At 53.8% G+C, this 21823-nt stretch overlaps 2 protein-coding genes across 2 annotated transcripts; one reads left to right on the forward strand and one right to left on the reverse strand.

The window, feature by feature from the left end:
- Nucleotides 1–1061: 1061 nt before the first annotated feature.
- On the forward strand, nt 1062–4732 carry SNX22 (sorting nexin 22; the record flags this gene model as incomplete). The annotated part of the gene is made up of 7 exons (XM_082618490.1): nt 1062–1136; nt 1514–1597; nt 2026–2130; nt 2615–2709; nt 3084–3116; nt 3349–3416; nt 3885–4732. The coding sequence occupies 7 exons, from the start codon at nt 1062–1064 to the stop codon at nt 4001–4003; spliced, it is 579 nt and encodes a 192-aa protein (XP_082474616.1). The 3' UTR covers nt 4004–4732.
- On the reverse strand, nt 4643–11932 carry PPIB (peptidylprolyl isomerase B). Its single transcript, XM_082618489.1, has 5 exons — nt 11750–11932; nt 10905–11018; nt 9675–9768; nt 5725–5909; nt 4643–4979 (listed from the first exon to the last, which is right to left on the reverse strand). Exons 1-5 carry the CDS (start codon nt 11882–11884, stop codon nt 4857–4859), a joined length of 651 nt encoding a protein of 216 aa, XP_082474615.1. The 5' UTR covers nt 11885–11932; the 3' UTR covers nt 4643–4856.
- Between the last annotated feature and the right edge of the window lie 9891 nt (nt 11933–21823).

A 21823-nucleotide genomic window follows, 5' to 3' on the forward strand; every position in this document is an offset into this window, starting at 1 on the left:
GGGGAAAGTGTGGAACATAGTATCGGTGAGACCTGCTTGCCCCCTTATGGGGTCATCCTCTCAGCCTCTCTTGGGGGCAGAGCTGGGAATGGGGAGTTTCTGCTCCAGCTCCGAAACACCTCTGCACTAGCAAGGGAGGGAGGGAGTCAGCTCCTACGACAGGTTCTCTGCTCCTTCCCACCATCAAGCTTTCTGCTGGGGTGAGCTCTGGGAGGCAGGGGCCTCGACTTCCTCCACTGCCTTGGGAGGATAGTCTTCCAAGACTATCTGGGGAGGAGTCAGTAGAGTGGAGGCTTGTGCTGAATGGGAAAGCTCCCTTAGGTGGGTGGGGGAAGAGCGCTGAGAGGTGGGAGAAGCCTCTCCTAGCACAGGAGGTGAGAGAGTTCTGGATTAAATCCCGCCACACACCCAGAAAGACTCTGCCAGAAGAGTGGGCAAGGGCAGCCTAGTGCCACCTCCCACAGTTCTTCCCCATCCATTGCCCTGCATACCAACTTCACCCACCTGTGTTTCCAGGATGGGCCCACAAACTGCCATTTTCCTAATACCTACTCTGCTGAGGGCTTAGCAGGGATTATCTCACTCAGTTTTCGTACACTCTCCTGAAGGAGGCATATTATCTCAGTTTTGCAGACGAGCACAGATCTACACAGTTGGGGAAACCCAAGCTGTCTGACCGCTAAAGCAGAGCCTCTGTCCCTACACTGCCTCTCTGCCTGATGAAGGTTTGGGCTGAAAGATGATTGAAGAGCAGGTGAAATTTGGCTCTCCCGCATTCCTGTCAATCACTGGGGACTCGGTGAATGTGGACACGTTGACAAACAGATGCCTCTCTGCCGAAGGGTCTCCACGCACTGAGGCCCCACTAGGCTTAGTGGGCGGCGCCCGCCTCGCGCCATCGGGGTCCAGCCTAATCAGCCCCTTGCAGGACCCGGCGGCGCTGGGGAACGCCCGGGGCGGGGCCAACGTGGGGGCGGGGCCCGCAGGCACGAGGAGGCGGGGCCGGCGCCGCCGCGGTCTCTGGTCGGGGCGCGGAGAGTTCGGCTGCCAGCGGCGCGTGCATGCTGGAGGTTCGCATCCCGTCGGTGGGGCCCGAGGCCGAGGGGACCCGGCAGAGCCCCGAGAAAGGCCACATGGTGAGCGGGGGCAGTGGATGGGAAGGGGCGCGGGGACCCGCCGGATTTCCCTGCGTCAAATGCAATGCGGACCCCGCACCCCGGGCTCGGGGTCCGAGCGCGGCGGCCCAGGCCGTCTGGGGACACCCTGCCGAGGGTCTCTGGGCCGCTTGGATTTGCCAGCCCCGCCGACGGCGGTCCCGGCTCCTGAGGGACTGACTGCACGGAGCAGAGTCCCCAAGTGTGTGGGGACTTGGGAGGGTCCCTGGAGAGCAGCGGCGCTCCCAGGCCGCTTTGCGCCTCTGAGGGCGGAGGGTGGGCGCGTCGCCGGGAGCCGGTCCTGCTGCACCAACCCGCCGGGCCTCACGCGCACCCGGCTGCCCTCCCGCGCCCGCCAGGTGTTCCGAGTGGAGGTGCTGTGCCACGGGCGCAGACACACCGTACAGAGGCGCTACAGCGAGTTCCACGCGCTGCACAAACGGGTGAGGCTGCGCCCAACACCGACAGACCGACCCCGGCCCGGCTCCTTCCCAAGCCCTGAGAGGCAGGCAGACGAGCTGGCGGGCCCCAGCCTCTGCCACCCCCATTACCGGGCCCTAGAGAGCTCAGGTGGTGGGCACAGACCTCCCTGCGGGCTGCGGAATGCGCGCAAAGGGGCAGGTCCCACGTGCTGCCCGTGCCCCTGCGCGGCCGGTCTGGCATCGGGCGTCTTGGGGGCGGACGGGGGTGTTGGGGGCGCCTCTCGCCCTTGTCCCAACCACTACTCACCACGTGGGCGTGTCTCAGGGTACAGCCTGAAGTTTGGGGGTGTGGGCGGCAGGGAGGACTGGGGAGGGCTCTTGGCTAGGATGAAGTGAGCTTGAGGGCTCAGTCGGGATGCTGTGATCGCCCTGCGGTAACCTCCTGGCAGATCAAGAAACTGTACAAAGTGCCCGACTTCCCTTCGAAACGCCTGCCCAACTGGAGGACCAGAGGACTGGAGCAGCGGCGGCGGAGCTTGGAGGCCTATATCCAGGTGTGCATGGGTCTCACTCTGTTGCCTCTCAGCCTGCTGGACCAGAGGTGTGACACCGGCAGAGAGGTGCGGGGACATGGGGTGAGGGGGACCTACATTTTGGCCATGTTCTAGTACTTCATCCCTCTCTGAATTGGTAGGATTGAGTGAGGTAACCAGGAGGCAGGCAGTCCCAGTTAAATGAAGGCTAGCTCTCTTTTCCTCCAGGGTGAGATCCTGTGCTGCCCTCATGATAAGGGTGGAGATCCTTCCCCTCCCCCCACATGGTTATGCCCAATTGCAGGCCAGGCTGGCTTCATGGGCCAATCTGTGTAGTCACAAAGGGCCAGTGCTCAGAAGGGCCCTAGCTTGGTTTAATGCTCTGCTCTGGCTGTCTTGAAATTCTTTATCATTTTGGAAGGGCCCACGTGTTTTCATTTTGCACCAGGCTCTGCGTATTACACAGCTGAATCTGATTACAGGTTGCCTGTGTTCTCTTCTCCAGGGCATCCTATACTTGAACCAGGATGTGCCCAAGGAACTACTGGAATTCCTGAGTCTTCGCCACTTGCCCATAGTCCCCAAGGCCAGCAGCTGGGGGTGAGCATCTCTAGAGGTGCTTGGCATGAGAGGGGCCCCAGTGTTGTGGGGACAGGGGCTCTCTGCAGCCAGCAGGTGAGGAAAGGTTTTAGAGGTCAAGCCCCTTTCCTTCTTGTATCTGCCAGGCCCTAGCCTGGTTCTTCCTCTTTAAGACACAACCTCCCCAGTAGGCTTTCTTGACCCCAGTGGAGGGGCTGTTTTCTGAAGAGCCTTGGCTACCCCAGGTGCCTCCCGAGCTGAGTTTGTTACAAATAGAAGCAGCAGTCCCCTGGGAGGTGAAATTCTGGGCTTCCGCATCTCCACCCCTGCCACATGCCCGCCCGCCCGCCCCGCCGGCATCCCCAGGCAGCTCACAGCCTCTCTCTTCTTTTCAGCACCCTGGGGGAGTTCCTGCCAGGCAACAGCAAGTAAGTCAAAGTCCCTGTCTGCACTGGGTTCCTGCTGCCCCCTCGTGGCCATATGCCAGGGCCTGAAGTCTCTGGCCTGTCCCCGTGGTCCAGGTTTTCATGTTGTTGCCTCCTGAGCCCACTTCCCACTTTTCCTCTGTGGGTCCTTGGTGATCTCAGTCCTTAGTCTCCACCCAACCTGACACTTTTCTCTGTTTCCTCCTCCACTGTTCATGACCCCTTTTCTTCCTAGCTCACAGCTGTACCACCGGCCTGTTATCAGCTTCTGCATGGATCCTTATATTTGCATCCCATCCCCAGGTGAGGAAGTGCCTCTGACCCATAATCCACATTTAGGGCCCAGGTACCAGGGTGGGAGTGAGGGTGAACTTGATATTTCTCAGCTCGCAGGACCCCTAGGCAGCATCTCCCTCCTACTGCCCTCCTTTGGGGCCACACCTCCCTGCTGTTCCTGTGCCCCTGTAGCCTGCTTTGTATTTTCCTCCAGGAAATAGACATGGTGAAATGAGCTTGGCTCCCCTGGTCTCCATTCCTTACCAGCCTGGCTTTACCAAGATGTGAACAGAATGTGAACTGGGAATGCCAAGGCCTCATTTGAGGTGGCCAACCGCTACCTGCTGCCTTGGCAGGGACCCCTGTTCTCGGGGAACAGGGAGTGCTGAGCCTACAAGCAGGAGCTCAGGGAGCTGCAGGCCTGCAGCCAGGCCCACCCCACTTCCTCTTGCCCTGAAGCCCCTCCCCCTTACTCCTGTTTTCCTTCTGTCCTAGAGCCTCTGCCCAACGTTGTGGTGAACGGTGTGCTCCAGGGCCTCTATGGCTTCAGCGCCAACACAGCTAAAGCCCAGCCAGAGGCTGCCTGTCACCCTGCTCCAGTGCCGATGCCCTGACCAGTCCAGAGGGCTTTAGGCCACCTGCCAGGACAGTCATGTACCTCAGTCCTATGAAAGGGACATGGGCTGGGTCAGCCTTGGCCTGGACCCTGGACTCACCACCCTCCACCCCTCCAGGCTCGGAACTCAGCTGCACTGGTGTCTGAGGTGGTAGGATCCTGCACTCCTAGAGCCCAGGGGCCCGGGTGGGCACAACAGAGGATACGGAATAAAGGGAGAATTCCTTTAGAATGTTCATAGCCCACCAGTCTGGAGGTGGGCTATGAAAAGGTGCAGGTGTATTCCTTTACCTACATCAGCAGAAACGCATGGCGGGGACATACAAAGGTTGAGGCACAGTGGCTAGCCAAGTTCAGAAGCAAGGGGCAAAAGCTCCTGCTTGACATTTTGTGCGTAGCACATTTTTCTGTGAATGTCCAGATCTGTTTCCCCCTGCCCTCCCAGACTTGTGTGGCGAGTTGGAAATATCTGGTTTGTGTTCATCTCTCCCTCATTTCTGGAGGGAAGGGGTTCAGGCCGGAACCCAAGGAGGGGACAGGCACCACTGCCACAGGAGCCCCAGATGGGCTGGCACTGGACTTGGGGTCGGGGTTGGGGTGCTGCAGGCCCCAGAACCCAGCCCATACGCAGATTATAAAAAAACACCTTTATTTTAATCGGTCAGTGTTGGTAGGAGTTCGTTACAAAACTGGGCCCGCAGGCCCGCGGAATGTGGGGGGAGGGGTCCGCTCCGTCAGATGCCAGCACTAGGGCCAGTGCAGCATGGAGCCCTGTGGCGGGCTGTCTTCACCCCCGGGAGGGCAACAGGGCCACACAGACAGTTGCTCAAAGGGAAGAGGTTCCTGAGGCCCTACTCCTTGGCGATGGCGAAGGGCTTCTCCACTTCAATCTTGCCACAGTCTGCGATCATCACGTCCTTCAGAGGCCTGTCCCGACCATCTGTCTTGGTGCTCTCCACCTTACGCACTACATCCTGGGGAGGAAGGCAGAGTGTCAGGCGGTCTGCTGGTTGAGGGAGACGGGCCCCAGCGTGCGGCCGCGAGGGCTGAAACCCTTACGTGACGAACAGTGTACAAACCACGAGGCACCAAAATCCTAAGGGCATCGTGGCAGGGTGCCAGCCCAGGGCAAGAAGAACCCAGCTTTGACAACAGGAGGATGCAGTAGTTTCGATCCTCTGAAGTATGACCCAGGCTGGGCTAGGGGTGAGGAGGGGGGCGGCTGGGGAGAGGGTGCCAAGCGTCTTCTCCGGGACAGCGTGTTCGGCTGGGCCCTGTACAACCGACAGTGGTGCCAGGACATGCCTAACTGAATGACGGGATGGAGGGTCCTCAATCATGCAGCCTCACTGAGACCTCCTGGCCGGCCTCTGCCGGGGGCCCGGAGGGATTTAGAACTTGGAGGTGGGACTTCCCTGGCAGCCCAGTGGTTAAGACTCTGGGCTTCCACGGCAGGAGGCATGGGTTCGATCCCTGGTCGGGGAATTAAGATCCCGCACGCTAGACGGCATGACCAAAAAAAAAAAAAAAGAACTCGGGGGCATAGAGAGAGAGGCTGTTTAGTCTCAATTCCCCCCAGGTTTGTAGAAATAAACACTGGTCAGAATCTGTACATTCCCTTCTGGGAAAGGGATAAAATATATGGATCCCCTGCCCTGGGGTCTGTGTCAGATCCCTGGTCAGGGTTGCCCAGGGTTAGTCCCTCCCCCGCAAACTCACCATGCCCTCTAGAACTTTGCCAAACACTACATGCTTGCCATCTAACCAGGCTGTCTTGACCGTCGTGATGAAGAACTGGGAGCCGTTGGTGTCTTTGCCTGCGTTGGCCATGCTCACCCAGCCGGGGCCGTAGTGTTTCAGCTTGAAGTTCTCATCAGGGAAGCGTTCACCATAGATGCTCTTCCCTGGGAAGAAAGAGTAGGTCAGGGGAGCTGGGGGAGCCCCAACGAAGCAGATCTTCGGGGCGAGGATTCCAGAGGCTGAACCTGTCCCCCATGCCAGGCCAGGCTCCAGTGGAGTACAAGGATGTACAAGCTGTTCCCTTCCTACCCTCTGGCTCTGGAGCTAAACCATACTGACAACCCAAGTGGGGCATGAGGCTGGGGTGATTTAGTGAATAGCTCACACGATGATTACTTTGAGAATATAGTTTTATGACTTTCAAATAAGGCACATATTAAAAACTACCTTGACTGTGGCCTGAGAGGCCTGCCATAGGGACTTTAGTGGAGGGAGGTGCTGTGCAGGATGCAGGGGAGGTAATAACCCCCCAGAAAAGGAGGACTGCTGTGGCTGACCAGCTTTTCTTCCTAAGAGCACAGAAGATACTGAGGACACTCCAAAGCAGGAAGAGATGAGTGGGGAGGGGCAGGGAGAAGCAAAAGAGGGGGGCCGCCATTTGAGTTCTGGAAAGTCAAGAGCCTCTTATCAACACGTGAACCAAAATAAAAGGTGGCTCTGAGTGTGTGTACTGTGTCTGTCTGTGGAGGGTCTGGGGCCAGCATACAAGATAGTGGAGCCAAGAGAGGATCTCTACCCCATTCCAGAGATCCTAATAACCTAAGTTCCCAAGGCTGGTTCCAGGAGAAATACTGCAAAATACTGCACCCTTCTTTGTCCCTGTCCTCTCCTAGAGATTCACACTGTGCACTAGAGGCCCCAAGAAACCCAGCAACAAAGAAGTAATTTTCATTTTGTTTTACCCAACACCTTTCAAACTTATTTGCATACGAAACCTTTTTCCTCTTCGATACACGTATTTTCATCCTGTGGTTCCCACAGAGTGGAACCAGGTTGGGAAGCTGTCCTATACTGATGCTAAGGAGGTATTTCTGATTGTACAGTAAGTGGGAAGTTTGAAAATCACCTGGCCAGGAAGGACTCAACCAGACAGATAAGGAGATTGGGGAGCCTCTTTACATCAGTTTTTTTTTTTTTTTTTTTTTTGCGGTACGCAGGCCTCTCACTGTTGTGGCCTCTCCCGTTGCGGAGCACAGGCTCCGGACGCGCAGGCTCAGCGGCCATGGCTCACGGGCCCAGCCGCTCCGCGGCATGTGGGATCTTCCCGGACCGGGGCACGAACCCGTGTCCCCTGCATCGGCAGGCGGACTCTCAACCACTGCGCCACCAGGGAAGCCCTACATCAGTTTTATATTACTTGTTCTACTTCACCAGGAGATCACGGCACTGTGACTTGGGGTGTTGTCTAACAGCATGACAAGGAAGACTTGTTCCCCCTTCCTATCAAAGAGAGAATAGTTTTGGAGGGGAGTAGTGGGACCAAAAAAAGCAATTTTTATTTGTAATGTGAAATGCAAAAATAAAACTGTCAACTCTTTTAGGTTTTTTTTTTTAAAAAAAGAGGATTCCCGGGGCTTCCCTGGTGGCGCAGTGGTTGAGAGTCCGCCTGCCGATGCAGGGGATGCGGGTTCGTGCCCCGATCCGGGAAGATCCCACATGCCGCAGAGCGGCTGGGCCCGTGAGCCATGGCCGCTGAGCCTGCGCGTCCGGAGCCTGTGCTCTGCAACGGGAGAGGACACAACAGTGAGAGGCCTGCATACCGCAAAAAAAAAAAAAAAAAAAAAAAAATCATAAGAAGAGGATTCCCATGTGAGAATCCTCTTTGTACATCTCAGTGAACTGCAGAAATTCAACCAGCGCTGCTATCCAGAAAATCTCCAAATCTATATCCTTAGCTCCAATCACTTTCCCAAGACACAAGGAGTCCCAAACTTAAACGGATAGTGAAGGTTTTAAACTCAACATACTTTGTCATCTTTCTCTCCAGACGTCGGTTATTCTTTTGACATTTGTTTCCTCCGCACGTTGTCAATGTTGTCCTCACCCCCATCACGGATTCATCCTTTTCTCCCATTCCTGCTACCCCCGCTGCAATCACGGCTAATGTTCGGAGTGGGAACAGTGTGCCAGAGGGCTGGTGCAAGCATGTGAAACATAAAAAACCCACCCTGTAAGGCAGGAGCTCAGAGCCCCATTTCAAAGATGAAGAAACCGAGGTACAGAGGTTAAAGGTACCCCAGCTGGGAAGTAGCAGAGCTGGAATTCAAACCAAGGTGGTCTGGCTCTCGAATCTCTGCTCTTACCCACTAGGTATCCTCCCTGGGTTCAGGCCCACATCGCCCGACGCAGGGGCAGCTGCACCAACCTCCCTGCCAGTCTGCTTCTCCTGTGTCCATGTCCTGAATCTGTCACATTATTATCCCTCAAACTCCTCTGTGAGCAGGCTTTGCTCCCATTCAAGTCTTCAGCGGATCCTCACTCCGTGGAGGACAAAGCCCTGGGTCCCTGGCCTGGCCGCGGCCCGCCACTCTGGGCTCCCGGTGGGAGCTTCACTTCCATCCTCCTGACCCCACCTTTGGCCAAGCTCCTGCCGCAGACCAGACCTGAGCTCACGCCTTAACCCTGCCTCTTCCCTGCCCATTCAAATTCTCCCCAGCCAGATCTGTCCCTGCTCAAATCTGTCCTCAGGTTTACAAGGCCATTTCCTGATCACCTTGGCGCAAATTGAGTCCTTTGTCAGCACTCTGACAACGGCTGACTTGACTTACCACTCGTTAGGCACTACGCACTCAACATCTCACCTCACCCTCCCAGCACCCACAACTTTTACCACTTACTCTACAGAAGAGGAAACTGAGGTTCACAGGACTCACTTGCCTGAGGTCACAAAGTAAGAAGGTGGCAGACACCCAACTGTGTGTGACCCCATGATTACAGTGCTTTTGTATCACGTCTGCTTTGTCTTTGTCGTCCAGCTAGCTATGACTTACATCTTGTGTTATGTCACTTTCATAGTGTTTTCTCCTCGTTCTTCCCACCTCGACGATAAACCACTTGAGGACAGAGCCTGAGCCCTAAAAGCTGCGTTACAGCCCATTTGTGACTTTTCAGGTATTGGAAGTGAAAGGGAGTTGCTGTCCCACTGGTTTTTGCATCCTGAGCACCCACCACAGAGCCTGGCCCAGTAAATTTTTTTTTTTTTTTTTTTTTTTGGCGGTACGCGGGCCTCTCACTGTTGTGGCCTCTCCCGCTGCGGAGCACAGGCTCCGGACACGCAGGCTCAGCGGCCATGGCTCACGGGCCCAGCCACCTACCACGCGGCACGTGGGATCTTCCTGGACCAGGGCACAAACCCGCATCCCCTGCATCGGCAGGCGGACTCTCCACCACTGCGCCACCAGGGAAGCCCGAGGCCCAGTAAATATTGATCGGTGGGGTGAGCTGCAGCTGCGGTCTAAAGGAACAGCAGGCTGTGCAGCCAAGTGTGGTAAGACCTGTTGGTTAGTCCAGGCTGTCTGTCTATCCTACTGTACAAGTAGCGCAGGTGAGAATGCCAGCTCTTGCCAAGTGGTCTCTGGGGGGAGACTGCCAAGCAAAGCAATTTCTCCCACCCTTGCTGGGACTTCCAAGGCCGCCCACACAAGCTTTGCATGCCTGACCTAGAATCACCTACAGGTGTTTCACTTTGCTCCCCTCCCTGCAGGGCGTATTGCGAGGCAAGGCCTGGATCAGCTGGCCTGCCAGCTGTGCGAGATTCTCTTATGTCCACCTGAAACCCATTCCTCCCTCTCCTTTGTACTGGGTTCCCTGGCCCTCCCACCTTAGGGGCTGCCCTGAAAGACCCCTCTGCCCAGAGGATTTGAGGTTACCTCCAGTGCCATCTCCCCGGGTGAAGTCTCCACCCTGGATCATGAAGTCCTTGATCACACGATGGAATTTGCTGTCTTTGTAGCCAAATCCTTTCTAGAAAAAGGGATGAGAAGGTGAGGAGGTGGCATGAGGCACCAGGCAGACATTAAATAGGCCCTGCAGGAACCCAGCCCACAACAACAACTGCTCACAGAAGAGAAACCCCTGCTCGCAGATTCATCCTTCAACGTGCCACTGGGTGACCAGGTATCAAAGGCCAGACCTGGAGCACACAGATCCAAGAAAGGCTATAAGACTGCACATTTCCTCTGCCTTTATACAATTCTACTTCATACATAATGCTTCCACCTTTCCCCTCTCATTCTAATCCAATCATATGAAGAGAAGCAAGAAAACTGACCAAAAAAAGTTGGGCTTCCCTGGTGGCGCAGTGGTTAAGAGTCTGCCTGCCGATGCGGCGGACACGGGTTCGTGCCCCGGTCTGGGAGAATCCCACATGCCGTAGAGTAGCTGGGCCCGTGAGCCATGGCCTCTGAGCCTGCGCGTCTGGAGCCTGTGCTCCGCAACGGGAGGGGCCACAACAGTGGGAGGCCTGCGTTGGGTGGGGGGGGAGTTACCTGCTGACCCAATGGGAAGTTGGAATGCTGACTTTCTTTTTTTTTTCTTTTTTTTTTTTTTTTTGCGGTATGCGGGCCTCTCACTGTTGTGGCCTCCCCCGTTGCGGAGCACAGGCTCCGGATGCGCAGGCCCAGCGGCCATGGCTCACGGGCCCAGCCGCTCCGCGGCATATGGGATCCTCCCAGACCGGGGCACGAACCCGTATCCCCTGCATCGGCAGGCGGACTCTCAACCACTGCGCCACCAGGGAGGCCCGCTGACTTTCTTAAATGGGGCATTCATTTCCTTAAAACCTGGAAAGCTCTGGGCCCCTCACTCTGGTGCAGAGACCACAAACTAGTTTCCCTGGATGTTTTCTTTGGTTACTGCAACATCTCAAAGATGAAAAATTTTCTCAAAAAAAGAAAAAAAAATTCTAATTCTGGATTTAGTTTAAAAAAAACTCAGAAGATATGATAATACTGCGTTCCCAGTGCCAGAGGGCACAGATGGTACTCCGTGACGGCCACTGATATGGGTGGGCCACGCTCTGCAGTTCAGTTTGCCACCAACCCTACTTGCCAACTCCACTGCCTGTGAGCTTGGCTACCTCCTCCGCTCTAGCAACTTACCTCTCCTGTAGCCAAGGCCACAAAATTATCCACTGTTTTTGGAACAGTTTTTCCAAAGAGACCGATGACCACCCGGCCTATATCTTCATCTCCAATTCGCAAGTCAAAGTACACCTGAGGAAAAAGACAATTGCAAACTTAGTCTCTTAAAAGGGTCCTTCCTAGGGAACCGAGGGCCCAAGAAGCTACTCGGAGGATGCGAGAAAACAGACCCATTTTTTAAGAGCAGTGTTTCTGAATCTGATTTTGGTGGCGACAAAAACCCCATGAGAATCTAATGAAAGCTCCATATGTTTGTTTACACTCTCCTTAGACTACAGGGTAACAACCTTAGCTCTAAATAAATAATGGGCCCAGATTCTAAAACTTAACATCAAAACACCATAAAGACGGGAGCCTAAGCACACCACTCAGGTGTAAACTATTACATTGCTGTGCTTTGTAACTGAAGTGGCTAAAATCTGGCCTACGTAGAGAAAAGACTGGCAATTTGGCAGGCGTGATCTTTCACCATTTCATCAGAACTGTGGGGTATCTGCAAATAGACGGCTCTGAGTCTGCAATGCCGGCCCCAGCTGGGCATCCTGGGCGCCAACGCCTGGGTCAGGGCTGGGTTCTCGGGGAGGGTCCGGGTTATTCTCCGGTCTGAATGGGGGAGGACGGCCCAGGCGCCAAGAGGCCACGACAAGGAAACTAGGGAGGGGCAGAGCCAAGGCCGAGGACGCCCAGGCCCGAACTCTGGGACCCGAAATGCCTCGGACATGTGTGACCAGAGGCGCCAAGGCCGGAACCCAGGCGGCGGAGGGCAGGCCTCGCCAGGCAGGTCGGGAGACGGGAGGATGGACCTTAACAGTGACTTTGGGCCCCTTCTTCTTCTCATCTGCAGCAGAAGGTCCAGGCAACAGCAGGAAGAGGACGGAGCCCACGATGAGGGCGGCGACGAAGAGCACCTTCATGTTCCGCTCCGAGAGGCGCAGCATCCACCGGTAGAAGCTAGCGCGGCCCCGGCTGCCGAGGCTGGAAGAGGGTGGGGGCGCGGCGACGTAGGCCCGGCGCCTCCACCGAGCGCAGCCGGGGGGAACCGGGGCTCCTGCAGGTCTCCTAGCGGGAGGCAGGCCCCATTTCCCCCTCTGGTTGGGCGCCAGATGGTAGGTCCCCCTGGGGGGCGGAGCCCGGCTCGCCGACTGGGCGGGCGGAGACGCGGGCTCGTGGGTGGCTGCCACGTTACTGCGGCTTCATTGGCTTCACAGCTCGCCGACGCCCACCAACAGGAAGGGGATCAGCGGAAGGCGGAGCCCGCTCCAAGAGCCCCGGATTGGGCTTCTGAAGAGGCTACCAGCCGCTTGGGAGAGATCCCGTGGCTCGCCGCGCCTTTGCGGGAGTGTAAGTCGTTTAGCAGGTGGTGACCGAGGCTTTAGGTTAGGAAGTCTGTGGGTGGGGCAGAAGACACTTTGTCGTCCGTATTGGGCCAGTCAAGGGTTAGTCACACCGAATTGGGTTTAAATGTGATAGCCTCCAAAAACTCAGGGCACGTTTATGCCTACCCAGAGTATAACCTTATACAGCTCCGTTTGTCTTGCAAAACTTGCTTCAAAACCCACTTCCTTTTGACTTAAACCCTGTCACTGTCCTACCTTTTTTCTCTCCCTTCTCTAAGCTTACTGTGCTTACTGCTGTATGAGTCAACGCACACTATTGTATACTCTGGTTCTTAACTTCCTTTCTTTACCTGTCTTCCCAAGCAACTACATTTAAAAATTTTTATTTGTTTATTTTGGTGAAAAACGGACTGTGTTGCTCTTACTTTGTATACAGCTCCCCCAACTGCTGCAGGGCTAAGTGCTCAACAAATGCTGGATGGAACAGCTGTCACGTTAGCACTGAGGTGGGAAATAATATCTGCAAGGGTCTGAGGTTGAGTCCCTCTTTTCTAGAAACCTCCAGGAAGGTCAGGAGTAGTCGTCAGATGCGCCCCCAGCAGTATTTCAGGGCTCCAAAGACGCTTGTTCCCAACGGTCTGAAACATATATACTTCTGTACTGGGAGTCTAGCACACACACACACCCAAAATTGCCACTGACATCTTTCTAAAGCTAGGAACCATGACATTATTAAATGTCTTTAATTTTCAAAGATTAACTTTACAGGAATTCCTGGTCTTCACAGCCCAGATTGTAGGTAGACATGGCTCCATTTCTATAGTCGAACTTGGCAATTTGGTCTCTATATAAGGTGCTGACCTGAGTTTGAGGTTATGCATGGCCACTGACATTACCTTGTCCTTCCTTACACTGAGGTCACTGCAGGCAGACTGCAGAGCTTCAACAGACAGTTCTCTCAAATAAATGCAAATAACATTTGTTGTTTCTAATTCTCACACCTCAATCCAGACCACCTCTCAATGAGGTGGAGGTTCTTCTAGGTAAAACTGTTGCACTGAGAAAGATGATCTTTCAACCCCCTCTTCCTCTCCTCTTCATTTTTTGGGTCTCTTAAGCCTCTTTCCCCACTCGCTGGTCTCACACTGCCCACACTGGGAAAATTGTTTACCAAGCTATGTTTTCAAAGTAGCCTTCTCCACATGAGGAACTAATTAATGCTAAAACAGCATAAAAGCAACTTTCTTCCCACCTCCCCCCACCACCTTTGAAAAAAAAATAAGCTCGACGGATACAGTGCTCTCAATATGAAGCTTTTCTCTCATGATGATTTTTTAAAAAAATATTTGGCTGCGCCGGGTCTTAGTTGCAGTATGCGGGATCATCGGTGTTGGCAGGCAAACTCTTAGTTGCAGTATCTGGGATCTAGTTCCCTGACCAGGGATCGAACCCAGGCCCCCTGCATTGGGAGCACAGTCTTAGCCACTGGACCACCAGGGAAGTCCCTCTTATGCTGATCTTAAACGTGTTTTTTACTAGTGAAAGAAGAAATCGTTAAGTAGCAATTGAGTAGCAACAGAAAAAATTGGAACCAATGATGGCCAGACTGGCAGTTGTTGTGTGCCATATATGCACATCATAGTTATACCTTCTGTCTGTATAGATGTTCTTCATTAGTAGAGCAGAATTACAAAGCTGCCATTTCATAGTTGTTCCAGAGCAGATCCTAACTTCCTGGTGTTCTAGGACCTAAGAACCACAGGGATACAGGAATTAGTATGTGAGTGATGAATGTCTAAATTCTGCCAGAAATATTTGTGTTTTTTTTTTTATTTATTTTATTTTTGGCTGTGTTGGGTCTTTTTTGCTGCACGCGGGCTTTCTCTAATTGCGGCGAGCAGGGGCTACTCTTTGTTGCAGTGCGGGGACTTCTCGTTGTGGTGGCTTGTTGCGGAGCACGGGCTCTAGATGCACGGACTTCAGTAGTTGTGGCTTGCAGGCTCTAGAGTGCAGGCTCAGTAGTTGTGGCGCACAGGCTTAGTTGCTCCGCAGCATGTGGGATATTCCCGGACCAGTGCTCGAACCCCTGTCCCCTGCATTGGCTGGCAGATTCTTAACCACTGCGCCACCAGGGAAGTCCCAGAAATATTTATTTTTAAAGTGACCCACAGGAGAGGTCAATGTTCAACCCAAAAGAATGACGCAAGAATGCCGAAGTATCAGGCATTATTTTCATTCCTGGAGCCTTGTAACTAAGAGTCCTAGACGGATTCTTCGTTACAAATGAACCAGGAGAGCTTAAAAGCAGACAAACCAACCAACCAAACAAGCAAAATTAGCCAAGAAAGATAAGACATTTTATTTTATATACAAAAAGGGTGCAAACTGAGTCCTTTCCTCCCCAGATTGGAGAAGAGGTATACTTAGAGATCACATTTGTGTTTTCCATGGTGCCCTAGGAAATGGGCTACTTCTGAGATAATATCAAGACCCATTTCCATTTACTCCAAAGAAGGCTTCTTCCTCTGCAGAGGAGTTTCTACTTAATGGTGTACAAATCTCTCTCCTGGAGGAACTGTTTCAAATACACTTGAAATTGACATTCATGTTTAAAAATACTACAAGTTTCATTTTCACAGCTGAGCTTTGCAGACCAGTGCCAGGGTTTATGAAACAAAATTACGTATCTAAAATAAAAGGTTAAAAAGCATTTAACAATAATCAGACACATCCACGCATCAATTAAAACTGATTTCCACAGCTGATTTATACATTATCTAGTCTTAAAAAATTGCAGTCAACGTCCCAACATCTTTTAAAAAGTACAATGGGCAAAGATTAAAGAAACAGACAAAATAATAATATAATAAATTAGAGCATGTAATACATCCAATGGGAATTGATGAATGAACATTATTTTCCATTGGAGGGAGCTTATAATATTTTTGGTTTCATCTTTTTTTCTGATGTTTACTCTTCTGCTTGATAAATGGGGCTCATTCCCAGAGCCAGCTTGCTGCCCCACCAATTTGAGAAACTCATTTGTTTCTTGTTTACTTCCGAGAATATTCAGGAACACATGGTCCCAGCAACCTGGGCTGTGAGGGTCTTTTTCTTCAGGTGGGCTGTGAGTCTTTATGGAAGTTGTAAGGTCGGATCTTAACAAACGGCACCTCGAAACAGAGGAAAGCTTCAAGTGAGCTTTATTAGGGGGCGCTCCCGGGCGAGGTTCACTGGTCCGAGAGAAAGGGGCCAGAGAAGTCGCACCCGGGCGAGGGTTGGGCAAGATTTTATAGGGGAAGAAGGGAAAGGGGTGTGGTGAATCTGGGAGGGCGCAGGATATTCCTTATTTGGTGGTCTCTTCGGGTATCGTGGCAATATCTGGTGCCGGTTACACCAGTCTTGGGACTGCTAGTTCCGCCCCTCGAAAGGAGGGAAGGCTGGGCCGGGTGGAAGGTTCCCAGGTCAGTTCCTGGAACTGGGTGGTCCGGAGAGTTTTTGCGTTCCCCTGCCTCGGGCCAGTTGGCCTTACATCCCGACATCTTTGGTGTAATGGGGCGGCGTTCTGATCTCTGGCTACTTCATGCTGAATGGGGGCGTAGAAAGGGGAGTCGGGCAACCAGAGGTCCGAGGCTTAGGGGAGACCAGTGGGGGGTTCTGTAGGAAGCAAGGTGCAAGGACCAAGGAGCATTTGGTTTGTGGCCACCCGAGAGACTTCCTCCATGCGCCTGCGAAGGAACCTAAGAAAGCAGGGGGCAAACATGAGCAAGATACAGATGAGAATTAAGGGGCCTAAGATTGGTGTTAGCCAGGTATAGAGGGTGGATCGCCACCAATCGGGAACTGGGGAGGCGGACTGTTGGTGTTTGCGTTGGAGTTCTTCTCTTAAGCGATGGAGGGCGTTTACGTTGTCTTCGACGAGTCCTGTTTCATTGATGTAATAGCAGCATTCCTCCTGTAGGAAGAGGCAGGTACCTCCTTTGTCGGCCATCAGGAGATCCAGGGCTTGTCGATTCTGGAGAGCAACTCGGGCTATGGAGGCGATTTGGCGCTGGAGAGAGGAGATGGAGGCGGCGGAGGCTTCAATGGCTAGCTGGAGTTTATGTTCTAAGTCGCGGGATGTTGAAGCACTATGTGTTAGAGCTCCCCCCTGAGGCCTGCAGCGACCAGGGAGGAGGCGAGAGAGATGCCTGCGACCAGAGGAAGAAAGATAGCTAGCTCTTTTCTGTCGGGTAAAGGGCGGCGTGATTAGCGAGGAAAATTCGGCTTGGCTATACAGTGTGAGTTGTGGGACAAGAGTAACGGGGATACATGGGAAGGGGGAGGAAGAATTGATCTCTTTTGTGAGGGAACCATTGCACCACAAAAACATGCCTGGTGGCGCTTCAATTGATGTGTTTACCGTGAGGGATGAGTTGCAAAGAAACCCAGTATCAGCTAGATTTGGGCGGCTGCTGTAACAGATGGTGAGTTTTTTGAATCAAGGAATATGGGGACTTTTAACTGGGAAAAAGGTGGGTTTGGGGAGGTGTAGGAAGTAGAATTGAAGGGCTGGTCAAGTGGGACAGCAGCCAAGGGTGGCCGGCCAAGCGAGGCACATAGAAGGCAGTCGGAGATGTTACCTATTCCTGTGTGGTTGAGTATCTGTATTGCTTGACGGACGAGGGTCAATCAAGAAAAAGGATCCTCTTTGTGTTCGGGGTGAGGTAGTTGGTGTCTTAGGGCTTGTTCTGTTTCCTGGATGGCAGTGGCTTGTTCTCTCAACTGTTGGATAACTTTGGGAATCAAACTGATATATGAGCGAAAGACCCTGATAGAGCCCACGGGGTAGGCATCAGTTGCCCATCAGTAGATTTTTCCTTGTACCCCTTTTACCCATCTTGTGTCCCAGGGATCTTTGATGTTGATGAATAATTGACCCTTGCCATTTGTGGTGAGCAGGTGGGATTGTCGGAGCGAGCTCCTGGTATCTAGTTTTGCCACGTGGATGTTACATGAGTGATGGGGGCACCCTCCATAGGTCTCATCCCACCATTGACAGTAGTCTCAGGTCTGATCGTAAGTGAAGCAGACAGCGGGGGTGGACCATCCCAGGAGAACACCTTCTATGTTAGAGATGGGGATCTGGACTGTTACCAGGGCCTGGCACCCATCTGGTTGGCAGTCTCCCGTGCCCAGGACTCGGGCGTGGGTCCGACCTTTAGCTTGCCATGTCCCGTGGACATGGAAGCGCCATAGGGAAATCTGGTGAGTACTGGGTGGCAGGAGGAGGAGCAGGAGGAGAGACAGGGTGACGGACAAGCCGTAGTCTCGTGGGACCCAGCGGTAGGGCTGTCCAAGTCTCTGGAGTTGGGGCCATTTTAAGGCGGGAGACATGGTACCAGGAGGGGTGTCCCAAGAGTTTAGCTGCCATGGGAGTTGTGAGGATCACCGTATGGGGGCCTGTCCACCGTGGCTTGAGAGATTGAGGGTGTAATTCTTTGAGGAGGACGCTATCGCCGGGCTGTAGAGGGAGAGAGGAAGTTTCAGAGACAGTCACTGTCGGTAGATGACGGTCAGCGTGTTCGCGGAGAAGACGGCGAAGCAGGGAGAGGTAGGGAAGGTAGGAGGCTAGGGGTGGACTCTGGGTTGGTAGGTCGTGAAGGAGGAAAGGGCGGCCGTAAAGTAGTTCAAATGGACTGAGGCCAGTAGGAGTCTGAGGTGAGGCTCGGATTCGGGTAAGGGCTAGAGGAAGCAGGTCGGGTCATGAGACACGGACCTCAAAGGGACAGTTTGGTGAGGTGGTCTTTTAAGATCCCATTGGCGCGTTCAACCTTACCGGATGATTGGGGGTGTAGGGGATGTGGAGTTTCCAGGTGATCTGGAGAGCCTCGGATACCTGTTGAACCACCTGAGAGACAAAGGTGGGTCCGTTATCCGACTGAATGGAGACCGGCAGACCAAATCGGGGGATGATGTGCTGAAGCAGGATGGTGGCGACTGTGTCTGCCGTTTCTCGAGTTGTTGGATAGGCCTTGATCCAACCTGAAAAGGTGTCAATGAGAGTGAGCAGATATTGGAAGCATTTGCAGCGGGGAATATGGGTAAAGTCGATCTGTCAGGCTGATGTCCACGCATCTGGTGTGTAGGAATTCGGGGCCGTAGGCCTCCTTGTGGGGAGACGGATGCGCAGGTTTGGCAGGCCATGTGAATCTTTGAGATGGCCTCTCTAAGTCCTGGCAGATGAAAGAGGGGGTCCAAAAAACGGAACATTGCTTTTGGACCAATGTGTAAGGATTTATGGATGTCTGATAGGAGGCCGGCTGCTTGGGCCAGAGGTAGGGCAATTTTGTTGTCTATAAAAATCCATCCTTTGTTGTCTTTGTGTCCCCCTTTTGATAGTAAGGCAGCTTCCTCGTGCGGGGTATATGTGGGTTGGGTAGGACTGGTACGAAATAGGAGTGGAGCTGGAGGATCCCCTTTTGTAAGCTCTCGGGCCACGGAATCGGCCTTCGAGTTACCTTGTGCTGTTGGGTTGGATGGGGGTTGATGACCCCTGCAATGGATAATTGCTACTTCTTTAGGAAGCTGGAGGGCCTCCAGGAGTTTTGCAATGAGGGAAGCGTTGACCACTGGGGATCCCTTAGTGGTCAGAAATCCGCGTTCCCTCCACAGTGCTGAGTGGCTGTGTGCAATGAGAAAGGCATATTTAGAGTCTGTGTAGATGTTAACCCTTTGGTCTTTGGAAAGGTTAAGGGCTCGTGTAAGTGCGATTAGTTCAGGCTTTTGGGAGGTCGTTCCTTCTGGGAAGCTGTTAGCCTCGATAATAGTTGAGATAGTTATCACCGCGTAGGCTGCCCGTCGGCGTCCGTCAGGACCGAGTATCGAACTACCGTCCACAAAGAGAGTGCGGTCCGGATTTGAAAGAGGGGTGTCAAAGAGTCCCTCTTGTGGTGGTTTGAAGGTTTCTATGACATGAGGGCAGGAATGGGATGGAAAACCCCCGGTGCCAGAGATAGGCAGGAGGGAAGCCGGGTGCAGGCGGGGGAGAGATCAAGAGAAATAGCTGGGTTTTCAATAAATAGTAGGTGGAACTCCTGGATGCGGGAGGGGCCCAGGAGGGAGAGAGACTTGTGGCCTAGGAGGTTGACCAGCCGGTGGGAGGAAAACACGGTTAGTGGCTGGGCCAGAGTCAGTTTGAGTGTTTGGTCAGTTCGGCTGCTGCTGCTAGGGCCCGAAGGCATGGTTGCCATCCCCGAATGGTTGCGTCTAGCTGTTTGGAGAGGTAAGCCACGGGGCGGTAGGAAGGCCCTACAGGCTGGGCAAGGAGTCCAGTGGCTATTCCGGCCCGTTCATCCACAAGAAGGTGAAAAGGTCGGTTTGGGTTGGGCAGAGAAAGGGGAGGAGAAGATATCAGAGCGTTACGGAGGGTGAGAAAGGCCTGTCGAACGGCGGAAGGAGAGGTGAGGGGTCCTTGAGGGGTTTCTTTAGCAGCTAGATATAAGGGTTTAGTGAGGAGAGCAAAGTTAGGGATCCAGTGTCGGAAAAATCCTATAAGGCCCAAAAAGGAGAGAATTTGTTCCGCTGTTTCCGGAGGCTGGAGTTCACAGATAATCCGGGTGCGATCGGCTGTTAGACCTTTTGTGGTAGGGGTAAGGTGGAGCCCCAGGTAGGTTACAGAAGATGCAGATAACTGAGCCTTGGCTGGGGAGACCCGATAACCGCGAGAGCCAAGGTAAGTGAGGAGATCTGCAGTATGTTGTCTTGAGAGGCTGAGAGATGGGCTACAAAGGAGAAGGTCATCTACATATTGAAGGAGTGTGCTGGGGGTAAGGGAGCAGGACGTGAGGTCCCGTGCCAGCGCCTGACCGAAGAGGTGAGGACTGTCGCAGAAGCCCTAGGGAAGAACTGTCCAGGTGAGCTGACTGGAAGTATGAGTATCCAGATCCGTCCAGGTAAAGGCGAAGAGGAAATAGGAGTCGGGATGTAGGGGGATAGTGAAAAAGGCATCTTTGAGATCCAGAACCGTAAAGTGGGTTGTGGATGGGGGGATATGGGAGAGCAAAGTGTATGGGTTTGGTACTACTGGGTGGAGAGGAATTATGGCCTCATTGACTAGTCGGAGGTCCTGGACCAGGCGATAATCCCCAGAGGCCTTGCGGACAGGCAGGATGGGGGTGTTGCAGGGAGAGTCAGTGGGGATAAGGAGTCCCTGGTTTAGGAGTCTGGTGATAATAGGTTGTAGGCCCCTAAGGTGAGTCTCAGAGATCGGAAATTGGGGCCTTGATGGAAATTTGGAGGGGTCCTTTAGGCGGATGAGGACGGGGGAATCGTGTGTTGCTATTATGGGCTTAGAAGTACCCCAGACTTGGGGATTGATTGGGTCCAGTGTGATTGGAAGTGGGGGATAGGAGGGGGAGGGTTCTAGAGACAGGCCGAGAAGAGGAAGCAGGAGTTGGGAGGAGGGGACCTTAGGGTCAAGTCTAACCAGCTGGAGGGAGGCCCCTAAGTGGAAAAGGACATCTCGGCCTAGCAAGGGAACTGGGCAGGATGGTATGACTAAGAAGGAATGAATAGAAGGGAGTCCTTCGATATGACATGGGAGTGGACCGGTCTGGAGTGGGAAGGATGGTTTGCCATCAATACCCATGACCGAGATCTGGGAAGGAGAAACTGGCCCAGAATAAGTAGGCAGGACCGAATAGGTAGCCCCCGTGTCCACCAGAAATGAGATGGACTTACCCGCTACCTGTAGCGTTACCCTGGGCTCGGCGAGGGTGATGGGGGTCTGCGAGTCTGGGCGCCGTCAGTCGTCAGCCAATCCCAGCAGTTCGAATGGTAATGCCGTTGGGTCGGCCTGCCCCCCCCCCCCCGGCGTGGAGACGCTGAGGGAGGGCCAGTTGTAGGGCAGTCACTCTTCCAGTGGCCCGTTAGCCCGCAGCTGGGACAGGGCTTAGAAGGAGGTCGGGGATTGGGACATTGGCAAGCCCAGTGGCCTTCTTTTCCGCATTTGAAGCAGGCCCCCGGTGGGGTTGCCTTTTGCGGACCCCGTGGATGCTGTGATCCATGGGAGATGGTCGGCCTTAGGGCGGCTACAAGAGCTTGGGTTTGGAGGGCCACCTTCTGGTGCATCCGATCCTGTCCGCTGGATTCTGCCAAATCCTCATGGCCATTGTAGACTTTAAAGGCCATCTTTACCAGATCTCGAATAGGGCTTTGAGGGCTGTCTTCTGCCCGTTTTAATTTCTTTCGGATGTCCGGGGCTGATTGGGTGATCAAATGGGTGGCTAGGGGCTTCCCTGGTGGCGCAGTGGTTGAGAGTCCGCCTGCCGATGCAGGGGACGCGGGTTCATGCCCCGGTACGGGAGGGTCCCACATGCTGCAGAGCGGCTGGGCCCGTGAGCCATGGCCGCTGAGCCTGCACGTCCGGAGCCTGTGCTCTGCAACGGGAGGGGCCACAGCAGTGAGAGGCCCGCGTACTGCAAAAAAAAAAAAAAAAAAAGGTGGCTAGGACCGCTGCCCCTGCCAGGGTGTCGGGATCCAGCCGGGTGTAGAGAGTTA

This window comes from Mesoplodon mirus (genome assembly GCF_964341445.2).
Source record: "Mesoplodon mirus genome assembly, chromosome: 4".
Classification (NCBI taxonomy): Eukaryota; Metazoa; Chordata; class Mammalia; order Artiodactyla; family Ziphiidae; genus Mesoplodon; species Mesoplodon mirus.